General features: G+C 40.2%; 1 protein-coding gene across 1 annotated transcript; it reads left to right on the plus strand.

The window, feature by feature from the left end:
• The first annotated feature begins 690 nt into the window (after positions 1-690).
• On the plus strand, positions 691-5742 carry KPNA2 (karyopherin alpha 2 (RAG cohort 1, importin alpha 1)). The gene is made up of 10 exons (XM_009894782.1): positions 691-800; positions 898-1035; positions 1443-1531; positions 2329-2597; positions 3747-3841; positions 3940-4203; positions 4786-5019; positions 5107-5289; positions 5396-5545; positions 5650-5742. Exons 1-10 carry the CDS (start codon positions 726-728, stop codon positions 5740-5742), a joined length of 1590 nt encoding a protein of 529 aa, XP_009893084.1. The 5' UTR covers positions 691-725.
• Positions 5743-11921: the final 6179 nt, after the last annotated feature.

The following is an 11921-nucleotide window of genomic DNA, read 5'->3' on the forward strand; positions in this document are numbered from 1 at the left end:
GCTGGGCTCCGTCGGCCGCTGGGCAGGCCCTACGAGGGACTCCCTCCGGAGCCTTTCGGGTCTCTGAGGTCACAGGTCACTGCCTGGAGCGGGGCTGGCGCGTCCCAAAGCGAACTGCATGTTCTGGCTGAGTTGTGGGCGAAACGTAACCCGTTCCTTATGCAGTGGGTCACCTTGGAGCTGGCCGAGGTGCGGGGCCTTGCCTGTGTTACCAGTGTAGCTGCTACTGTGTGCTGCTGGCTGCACCGGCACAGCAAGTCCCCCCGGCGGGCATTCCCGGTGCGCGATCCCGTTGTTCCATCAAAAGGGGTCGGGGTGGGACCGGATGGGTTGCCTGTGCAATGCAGGTATATGACAGAGTGGAAGTAGTCTTTAAAAGTACACATGCTGTCTATGGGAACAACGGTCAGTCTTGCTCCTAAAAACAATGGCTCTTATAATGTTTGTGGCTGGAGGTGTTATAAAATGATGTGTGTGTTTATTGCTTTTGTGTTAATGCTAGAGCTTGCTGTAATACCTAAGCATTTAAAGAGACAGCTTTTACGTTACTAACATCTTCAATCAAGACAAAGGCTGCTAATGTTTATAATATGGGCAAGTGTCTCTCATTCTCAAGTATTGATCCCAGCTTTTAAATTTAACTCTTGTGGAGTAAACTTGCTGTCTATTATTTGCTGTTTTCAGGCTTGTTTTTATCTATTTCTCTCAAAAAACTAATAAGCAAGATGTCTGCTAATGAGAATGCCAATGCAGCAGCAGCTCGCTTGAACAGATTCAAGAACAAAGGAAAGGATACTACAGTAAGTATTTTGATGCAACTAGTATTTTAGCTAGCCATCATCTCTTTACATGTAAGTTGTAAAAGCCAAGAACTTCCTGTGAATGTATATCCTCCAGGAAATGAGAAGGCGGCGTATTGAAGTCAATGTAGAGCTGAGGAAAGCTAAGAAAGATGACCAGATGCTTAAAAGAAGAAATGTTAGCACTTTACCAGATGATGCTACTTCTCCCCTTCAGGAAAACAGGAGCAATCAGGTAAGTAGGTACTTGGAGTTCTTGCAGTATAAGCTCATGCAGCCACACTAGTATGAATCCTTTTTCGTGTGGGACACACTGCTACTACATATACGTTAGACTTGGTTGCATAGACTTAAGTTGGTAATGGGCAACACTCTTAAAATGTAGCTTAGCTAGTTGTGTTTAAGCCTACTATAACAGTGGTATGAAGCGCCTGATTTAAAAAAAGCTTTCAGTAGTTCAGATAACTGTAGGTAAAGCTGTAGCTGATGAGGTTTTGAAGTATCACATAATGGTATAATCTCTTAATAAAGGAAGTGGTTTTGAACTAGAGTCTATTTGTAGTATTGCATAGAAGGCCTCTGTGGTCATGAAGACGCACACTTCTCCCAACAAAGCATTCATGTAACTCTTTTATTGTACAGGTTTCAGCTCACTGGACAGTTGAAGAAATAGTCAAAGGAGTTAATAGTAATAATACGGAGCTTCAGCTACAGGCTACTCAAGCTGCCAGGTAAGGAGTTTAGAGGTAACCAATTCAGCTGTGCAAGCCAGTTACTAGACAAGGTAAAAGAATTGGCTTATGAGCCCAGGTGTGGCAGCAGCTATGGCTCTTTTTATCAGACAGTATTTTCAAAACCTGAGTCAGCCTTCTATATGATGTTTAGGTACGCTTAATTCGGTCATAAATCTATTAAAATAGTGTGGTTTCTGAATGTTTCAAGTATCTGAACATTTCACTATGAACGTGGTTTTGAGGTGGCAAAATAGACAGTGGGCAATCTCAGGGTTGTAGGAGTAAAAAATAATAAACCCATTGTTACAGCAGAATAAGATATCTTTAAACTCTGTTAACACTTGACTACAACATTTGAGTGCAGTGACCTACCTTAGAATAATGTGAACAGTAAGATGACTGGGGTTTGAAGTATACTGAATTTCCCTTCTGCTTCCAAATCTAAAAATCTTTTTAGCGAGCTTGTATATTGCTGCGGTGCTGCTTCTGGCAGTCGTTAACCTGTCTGCTGAGAAACCTCTAGCAATTCAGATGTATTATGGCTCCTGAAGGTCTGCTTTATTTCAGAGTCTGAACAGAACCTCTAATATAGGGAAGACATGCCAAAACCAATATTAACAGAGGTTTAGGAAGCTAGTGTTCAGCTTGTCTGTACTTCTCCTTTATGTCTTGTTGCGTTGCTTTCTCTGAATGTCAAGGCAATGCTAAATGTTTTCTTTTAGACTGATTAATGAAATCTGTTGTTCAGATCTCTGCAGGCAAAAATAATGCTTTCTGTTTGTCTTCCTCCTTAGGAAACTCCTCTCAAGAGAGAAGCAGCCCCCAATAGACAATATAATTCGGGCTGGTTTGATTCCAAAGTTTGTCTCCTTCTTGGGTAGAGCAGACTGTAGTCCTATTCAGTTTGAATCTGCCTGGGCGCTTACCAACATTGCTTCTGGCACATCAGAACAAACAAAGGCCGTAGTAGATGGAGGGGCTATTCCAGCCTTTATTTCACTACTGGCCTCTCCCCATACTCACATCAGTGAACAGGCTGTGTGGGCATTAGGAAATATTGCAGGTATGTCAATATGCTACACAACTCTTTCAGATCTGCTCCCTTATTTCAAGTAGGACGACATTACTACTGACATGGCATGTAGCATGCTGAGCTTATTGGGAATCCTTCCTTAATGCTTTTCAAGTAAACACCTTCTCTGCAATGTAGAATATGCTGTGGACAATTAATCTTCAGACCTGGTATAAGATGTCTCCTGCAAGACCTGGCAACCCGTGGGTTGCATTACATAGGTTTCTTCCATATTTTAGTTCAGTCTTGACAGAGCTATGTAACTGTGCTACAACATAGGGCTTTTTAACGCATCTCACTTGATGTTTTTGACTTATCAATGAGCTCTGTGTGTTAACTACAAGGGGGAAGGGAGGAAGCAGATGGCTCATATAGTTACTGTGTATGTGATGGCCAATATTCCTTGCTTTGAAACAGCTACTTACTGATGGGAAAGTATTATATACTGAAGCTTTTCATGTACTTTTCATGATTTCTTGATTTGCCAGTGTTGGATGATAGTCTTTTAAAAAAAAATCCCCCATCAATTAATAATGTAATTATAATATTGTATTTGCTGTATTATTGTGGTTTCCCACAGCTATGCCTTACAGAGAATAGTGAATCTTCACACAGAAGAAATGAGCTCAATAAAAACCTTGTTTGATTGGGATTTTCTTAAAGTTTGCCCTTGGGAGATTTTTAAACTCAATTGTAAAGTACTCTTTGTACCTTGCTATAGAATAATTCAATCAAACTTTGACATTCCTTCAGCAGTAGAATATAGAACCCAGTCATGCAACCAATGATTATAATGCATTTGAAGTCTTGTGTTGTAGGAAGAGCTCTGTTCTAGTGGTAGGGCTTAGATATGTTTTCAAAGAAATATGCAAGTCCCTGCTTAGTTATGAACCCTAAAAATAGCTGTATAGAAAGCATATACTAAATTACCTCTTCAACAGAAAAAAAAAACCTCAGTAACTTGATTAGCAAAACACATGCTTGTCATATGACTTAACCATGGCAGTAGTCCTTCTGTCCTCATTTCTTTCTCTCCAGCCATTAAGCGGTAGAAGAATTCATCTTTTAACACATAATAATTCTATTTACACACATCCTTCTATTCTGGTTTTCACCTGGCTATTTTTCTTATTTTCTTAGGGGATGGTTCTACCTATAGAGATCTGGTTATTAAATTTGGTGCAATAACGCCTCTGCTGAGTCTACTAGCTGTTCCTGATCTCTCTTCTCTGGCTGTAAGTGTGTGGTATGATTCAAGTTACAATTACTAGTAAGTGAGCAAAAGAGCTCAAGTAACTAAACAGTTGCTACCCATTTATTTCAATTCTTCCAGTCTGGATATTTACGCAATGTTACTTGGACCCTCTCAAACCTGTGTCGTAATAAGAATCCTGCGCCACCCATAGAAGCTATTGAGCAGATTCTTCCAACTCTTGTTCGGCTCTTGCATCATGATGATCATGAGGTGTTAGCAGACACATGCTGGGCACTTTCCTATCTAACAGATGGTTCCAATGACAGGATAGAAGTTGTAGTGAAAACGGGACTGGTGCCACAACTTGTGAAACTCCTGGGATGTAGTGAACTGCCAATAATGGTAAGCTATCAGACATGCAGACTTCTGTTGCTTGATTTGAGTCATGAATAAAACTGTGTTTAGAATAGTGTCCATGTAAATCTGATGATTGTTGCAGGTTTTGCACTGGTAAGACTTGAGCTTCCCTCTTGCCCCACATGAGGCATAGACTATTGCTGTTTAAGACTATCAAGCTTCTTGTTAAATTGTTGGATTTAACACACAGGCCAGCACAACAGTCCTTTAAAGCTTACTTTTAACTCTAAACTACTATTGCAAATACTTATTCTAGGGACCGTGTTTAAAGAAGGCTCTATATACACTATAATATAGTATAATAAAACTACATTAGCATTTAAGAGATGGTTTGTCCTAAGCTCTGCTGTGGGTAGCTGTTTGCAGATTGGCCTTGGAAAGTGTGCAGTCTTAGCATGTTAATGTCTGCATATGTAATGTTAATGAGGAGCTTAAAACTCATCAGTGCATAGCATATGCTGTTAACCGGGAAAGCTAGAGCGGAGGGGCATCAAGTATGTCTGTATTTGTTCAAATACAGATTAGACAATACCCATTTTCCTAAGTACTATTTCATATTTGTTTCAGACTCCTTCACTAAGAGCCATAGGAAATATTGTTACTGGTACTGATGAGCAGACGCAGATTGTTATTGACTCAGGAGCACTATCTGTCTTTCCAAGTCTCCTTTCTCATCATAAGAGCAACATTCAGAAAGAAGCAGCATGGACAATGTCCAACATCACTGCTGGACGACAAGACCAGATTCAGCGAGTTGTAGACCATGGTCTTGTACCTTATCTCATTGGTATTCTGAGGAAGGTAAACAAAAACTATATTTATTCTGTTGAGGCATTTGCTATTACTACTACTGTCTGTGTTTAAATACCCTGCTTTTTACTTTCATAGGGGGATTTCAAATCTCAAAAGGAAGCTGTGTGGGCTGTGACTAACTACACAAGCGGTGGAACAACTGAACAGATTGTGTATCTCGTTCAGGCTGGTGTTGTTGAGCCTCTGCTGAATCTCCTCTCAGCTAAGGACAGTAAAACTGTGCTAGTTATTCTGGATGCTATTTCTAATATCTTCTTGGTATGTGGATGCAGTATGTGGTCATTGTCCAAGGTGTTGCTAATAGTTCTCCAGTAGTTGGTGACATACAACTTTCCTGAGGTTATCCCATGCTTGTCTCTTGCAGACTGCTGAGAAGATTAATGAGACTGAAAAACTTTGCCTCCTGATTGAGGAGTGTGGAGGTCTAGACAAAATTGAAGCTCTTCAGTCACATGAAAATGAACAAGTGTACAAAGCCTCATCCACCCTGATAGAGAAATATTTCTCAGCAGAAGTAAGTGGCTGCAGGATGATTTTTTCCACTTTTATTTTCTATTCTAGCACTGACTACCAAGTTAAAATGCTACTGCTCTTTCAAAACTCTTCTTTCTCTTCTAGGAGGAGGAAGACCAAAATGTTGTACCAGAATCTACTGCTGCCAGCTACACTTTCCAAATTCAGGGCAATACTCCAGATACTTTCAACTTCTAGGTCTTGCACATACTGCAACCACCTGGAAGTTGTTCGGCACACAAATGACTGCCACGTCTTTGTCTTAATAGTTCCTCTTGGTTTTTACTGTGTTTTTTTATGTGACCTGTAGCACTTTGTCCAACTGAAACATACTTGAACAGTTCAAAACTGTACATATTATGTGAATTTCTAACTGTAAACTTCATTCTTTCTGAGATACCTGTAAATACTTGTTCTCTTTCTGGGTCTTGCTGTCCCTGTCAGGCATAAGAATGCAAGTGGGCAATACAGGCTTCTCACAAAGCATGAGCCACTGCTGTGCATAACCTCTTCATAACATACTACATTCTATGTAACCTATTGCTGTAATCAATACAGAGTAGGCTTTTAAAGAGGATTTATGTTTAAAGTTCAATAAAGTGACATCAACATAACATTGAACTGTGTCAATTGTTCTCTTAAAAGGTGACTGATAGGGTAAGTATATTTAATTAAAATTTATAATGGCAAGAAGGCAGGCCTAAATCATGAGAGATTCAATTCTGAAGATGGTTTTGAAACTGCTTGGTCACTCTGAGCTTTGACTTCTGCATAGAGCACCCTTTTATTACAGCAGAACAAATGAATTGCTGCTGCTGAGTTTAGCTCAGTTATGAATGGGGTAGAACTAATCAGATTTCTATCTTTTTGGAGAAATATTTAAAGATTGTGGTAGCACTAATTAACTGTGAGCAATTAGTGTGGAGGAGGTGTAAGTATAGCAGTTAACCAATTGTAAATATGTTCAGGCAGCCTTTGCATAGAGCATAGGAAATGCTTTGAAGCAGTTGCCTGACTTAAAGACCAAAAATAAAGGCCTCATCTTGGAATCTATTGCTCTTCTGCTTCTAAGCTGTTACTTACAGTAACCTACTCTGTCTTTAAAGGTGCTTCTGCAGGGTGGGATTGTGGGGGGAGGGTAGCAGACAGAGGAAGATCTGTCTTCCAGCTTTTTGGAAAAACCTGGATTGAGCTAATTCATTAACTGGAACCTCTCAGGAGTCCGTGTGTCTGAATAACTATATTGACTCAGCCCTCTGAGCTTCTCTAGCTCTTGTGATGGTGCAGGAGAGGTCAGTTTTTCAAGGCTAGATTTCTCATAAACATGACTTGTATTTGAAACATAGCATATCTTGGGTATCTCTTCAGTTATTAATAGAAGGTAGGGGAAAGAAATCTAATGTGTAAGCAATTCTCCCAGAGTTCTTCATAGGCTCTGCTCCCCTCTTTAGGGGTGGGGTGTAAAAAATCTAACCCAAAACAACAATAAACCCCCACCTTGTATTCTAAGTGAACCTGATAAAAGAATTTGGTTTGGTCTTTTACATTAATTTGCTTGTTGTGTCCTTTCAAGTCTGTTTAAAAGTGCATTTGGGTGTAAGTATCTCTGAATTCTTCACTAAGAAGACCTGATTTTAAAGGGATTCTCTTTCTTAACCAAGATTCCTATTCTCATGTGCAGCTACCTAAGACTTAAATGAGTTATTGCTGATGAGGAAGATGCCACTTGCACTTCTATTATTGTGGTGCAAGTCTACTACTATCTATTTCACATTTGCTCGCAAAAACTAACCTCTCTGACTGGAGGCTGATAATTGACCTCTCTGTGCAAGCCACTTGCTTGGATCTTGTGTCATGCTGGATGGTGAGGATGTTACAAAAGGTAGCAGATAACTTGTCTGCACATTTGTCTCTCTTCTTATGGTTAGTAGCTAGAATGCTTCCTGCAGGGCAATCACTTGTGAACTCACTAGCCTAAGCATGCTTCTGCTGCGCTCTTTAAGCCATATGAGTGCCTCTATCCAGCTTGGAACGTGGGTTCATGACACTTGCATTCCTGTCACTGGTGTATCAACAGGGGCTTGCAGACTTCACCTGTCACAAAAGATAGTCTTGCAAAAATCGCAATATCCTGAACTAATTATGATGACTTCACACTTTAACTGTTTTATTTTTCTTTACCTGAAACAAAGCTGCAGCAAGTAATAAGCTTTACTGTAGTAGTCTTTAAGAACAATCAGACCAAATGCTATTGCGTCTTCTGCTTGAGAAGCTGATGTCAGTGTTACTAACCTTCTGTCTGCGCCTGTGCTGCCACACAAAGGGTGAGATAGAACTGTGGCTGTGGGATGTTCCCAGCCCTGCCTGCCTTCTGTACTGGTGGGAGAGGCTGCAGGTGGCACCCAGCACCTGCAGAAGAAAGCGTAGGCAGTGCCAGGCTGAGGAGCAGAACCTAAGTCTAACACCATAGATACTGCAACCCCCTCGGCACTTCATTCCTGTAATATCTTAGCGGTACCCGTGCAAAGAACCATCTGCCTTGTGATGCGGAAGCCCTTAATGTTCAGTGGGGGTAAAACCAACCAAATAGGGCTTTTATGCATCTGCAGTGAAGCTGTGTGTGTCGTTTGCTTTGTTGTCAAACCTCCAACTTTCACCTGAAAACATCAGTGTTAAAATTATTATTTTCTGTGTAACTGTCTGTAGAGAACTGAAAGAATTAACCTATACAAAAGCAGATATGAAAAGTCAGCTTACGCAAATGATATTGCTTCCGTATACTTTCTTTGTAGGTTTATAAGGGCAATGACTTGTGAAACACAATTCAGAGTAACTTTAGATTTCTAACCCTGTAAAATATCGTATCTTCCGGTAGAGGGTGCTACAGGCAACCGAGCCGTCTCGTTTGCTTCTAAGAGGTTGTTGCGGAGTTTCATCCTGCCTGGACCACTCGGGTACGATGTACATTATTTTCCTATTAAGAAAATACTGACATAAAATCCATTGGGGCACCTCTTGTAGTTACAGAAAACATTCACGTGCTAATTCCTGATGCTTAACCAGGTTAAATATGGTACATCAGGGTACTGTTACTTAAAAACACAACTCTCTGCTTTTTAGTATACATGCAGTTAATTTGACTTTTCTATCTCTGTATATGGAAAAGGGGACGAGAACGCAGAACACTTATTGAATAGTGTTGTCTCTACTTTTTTTTTCCCCCTGAAGTTCTTGTTTCAGAATTATCTAATATACTGAGTTGTTAATAGAACACTGCAAATTCTTCTCTAAGTGCCTGACACCTCAATGACTTAATAATTAACTTTCTGGGGACTGAGACTTTGTTTTAATCCAAGAAAAATGTGTTCAGCCTATCCACCAATGAGCCCTGTTCTTGGCAGCACGTATTTCCACAAGCAACAATCTACAGCGATTATGAATAAGTGACTGGGGTGAGTCACTCCTTATTCTAAGAAAATGCAAACTATTTCTGAGGTTAGGATCACAGTCACCCATTAGGCTGTGTATCTAGCTTAAAAAAGTAGTAGGAGCAGAAAGGGTGAGGAGAATTGTTATTGCTCCTGGTTCTTGGTTTGTTGGTTGGGGTTTTTTTTGCATGTGTTGCCCAGCCAGATTTAAGAGCCAGCCTTCTTTATTTGGCAAATGCCTAATTCAGGATAAGGGCTGGAATAAATATCTGGTGGCCTATGTGTCAGTCTGCCAACTCCTCTGTGCTGAGAGCAACAATAACAGACCCCTGCTGACATCAACTGCCTTGGAATGCAGTTGTTGCTAATGCTATTTTATCTGTGGAGCGATGGCAAGATTTCAGTCTAAGATCCCAGCAAACGTAACCACCTCTGAAATTCTGATGCTAGCAGATGCTGCGTGCATGATTGCTTCCACTTGCTGTTTCCAAAGATGCTGGGCTCTGAAAGAGGAGCAGAGTAGTTCTGATTTTCTATGCTTCTTCAAGAAAGTGGAAGTTCACTTTCTGCTACAGGAAGAGCAGTTTAAACTGTGAAAAAAGCTAGAAATGGTTAAATTAGGAGAAATCTATTCTTTATTTCCCTGTAATTTAGACTGAAGTATTCTCTTAAGTGAAACTGCTTCCTGCCACTCTATACAGAATGATTTAAATTGCACAGAATTACACAGTGGTATATCAGCAAAAAAGAACAGCTGTAAGTTTACAGGAAAAGGAATTCACTAGCCAACAATATTTCACAGATCTCTTCTGCTTCTAAATCTATTTTGCAGCAGAGTAAACTGCAATACAAGAAAGTTATCCACAGACATCCAAGAAGTAGCTGGGAGAATTGACCTGGAGTCTGGGAATCCTGATGTCCATTCTTCGAGTTAACTCATGGCACCTCTGGTCACCATTATCTTTTTGCTGTATATAGGATTATCCCAGCAGGATTGAATCCCTTTTGGAATAAGGTACAACATCACGTTTAGGCACAGGTCTAAATTTTGGGAGTGTGTAAAATTTGGGGGGAAAGTATTGTTATTCAAAACAGAAGTAATTAATGAAGGTTAATTGTGACTAGTGATATTTGGCCTAGAGAGGAAAACATTGGCACTCTCACTTAAAACCTAATACATTAACCCTTTGGCTGGAGTTAAAAACTTAAGCTTGACTCACCTTGAGGGGAACGTGGTAGTAGAGAACTCTAAGAGGGAATTAGGTGATCCCTCCTAATGTTGGGAGGGGTGTACCTAACCCAGCTGCAAATTTCAGAGAAAAAAACCAAACAACATTCCCAAGAACACTCAAACTACGAGTGTGCAAAGTCGTTCATTGTGTTTGGAAAACAATCCCTTCTTATTGATTCTTAGCATGGCACTGATATGAGTCAGGCAGAAACTAGGCATGTAGATGGCTGAGACTTGATTTGCCGTGAGTTTCATAGCATTTCATATGGAATAAGGGTCACTGGATTCCAGTCCTGTTGCTGACTGCAGAGCACTGTCTGTCTCAGACTGGCTCCAGGAAATGGACGCTCTTCCGCAGAAGCCAGAAGATTTCGTGGAAGAGCTGTGGCCTGTTTCCAGGTTGCAGTTCACCCACTGCTCTAGGGAGTGGCATTAGTGGGAGGGAAGTGAAGTTGGGATTTAAAGGGATGAAGAGAGAGAAATTAAAGCAGGGTGGGGGGAAAATCCTGATAATTCTTACTAAGCAGAACTTGCTTGACCACATTAAAATGTGCTAATCGTTTAAATATAACAATGGGCCAAATCCAGAAGTTATGTATAAATCATACATCAGGAAGGGAGTTTCAGTTGACTGACATACTAAAACCAAAGTCAATGGCACTGATTTCACTGCAGAAGAGGTTGAATTACACCTATGAGCTCAATAAAAAAGGCAGTATAATGAGGCAGGGTTCTACTTTATTTCATACCTTTCTCAATTTGTATTGCAATGTGAAATGAAATTACGGGGTCATCTTATGAAGGTGTGATTTTTAGAGACAGATAGATATAGAGACACATATATATATATAAAAAGTGGAAAGCTGCTTAATTTGTTATCTGTAACAGCTTTGCATATAGGTTCACCGTAGTAAAATAGTTATAATACTAGGAGTATGTAACTGTGCTCTGTGGGCATGTGGAAGACTGGATGTACAAAGTTATCAGAAAATCTTGAATAATCTCCAAGGCACATTTCCATCATCCAAATCACTTCATTTTTACCCACTATATGAAACAGATGTAAAAATAGCTCTTTCATCAGTGGATTGCTACACATATTTGGGCTGTAGAGGTTCAATTCTGTTCAAAGCAACACTGTGAAATCATTTGCAGAATGTTGCTGTTAATCAGAAGCAGCAATTTAATGTTACGTATCCATCTCTCCTCCCACCCTCAGCTCCCCTTCCCAATTCTGAGCAGGAAACGACACTTGGACGGAGCTCAGCATACTAACTTTCTGGACAGACTCTCTAGGAATGAGGAGGGACTTGAATTCTCTCCATATGTCATTTCCTTTCCCCTAATGGCTAAAAAAAAAACATTGCTGCAGTCCATATAACTTACAATAGAGAGAACATTACCAATATAGGAAAATAAAGGCGGGGAGGTGGGACAGACAGGGCATCCACATTCCATTTCTGAAGAACTGCTTTGCAAAATTTGCCTCAAATTAAGCGGGAATCTTTCTTCTGTGTAGAAAGATTATTTTATAGAGATATATATAGTTCCTAAAACTGAAGCTATTACCCTGTCTGTACTTAAGTGTGTATCAACACCTGCAGTCTGTGGCCAGACATGGATTAGAAAAGGAAAATGTAAGTAGAGGAGGAATGGTAACAACTGGGCAAGATTTAAATTAAGTCAGAAAGGAAAAACAGAGGTGATTGAGGGAAACT

This window comes from Charadrius vociferus, unplaced genomic scaffold, assembly GCF_000708025.1.
Source record: "Charadrius vociferus isolate BGI_N301 unplaced genomic scaffold, ASM70802v2 scaffold321, whole genome shotgun sequence".
NCBI classification, from domain to species: Eukaryota; Metazoa; Chordata; class Aves; order Charadriiformes; family Charadriidae; genus Charadrius; species Charadrius vociferus.

Coding starts and splice junctions, on each gene's coding strand:
- KPNA2 (XM_009894782.1), top strand. CDS start 726: ATGTCTGCTAATGAGAATGCCAATGCAGCAGCAGCTCGCTTGAACAGA. Junction 801..897: donor ACAAAGGAAAGGATACTACA/GTAAGTATTTTG, acceptor TATATCCTCCAG/GAAATGAGAAGGCGGCGTAT. Junction 5,290..5,395: donor CTATTTCTAATATCTTCTTG/GTATGTGGATGC, acceptor TGTCTCTTGCAG/ACTGCTGAGAAGATTAATGA.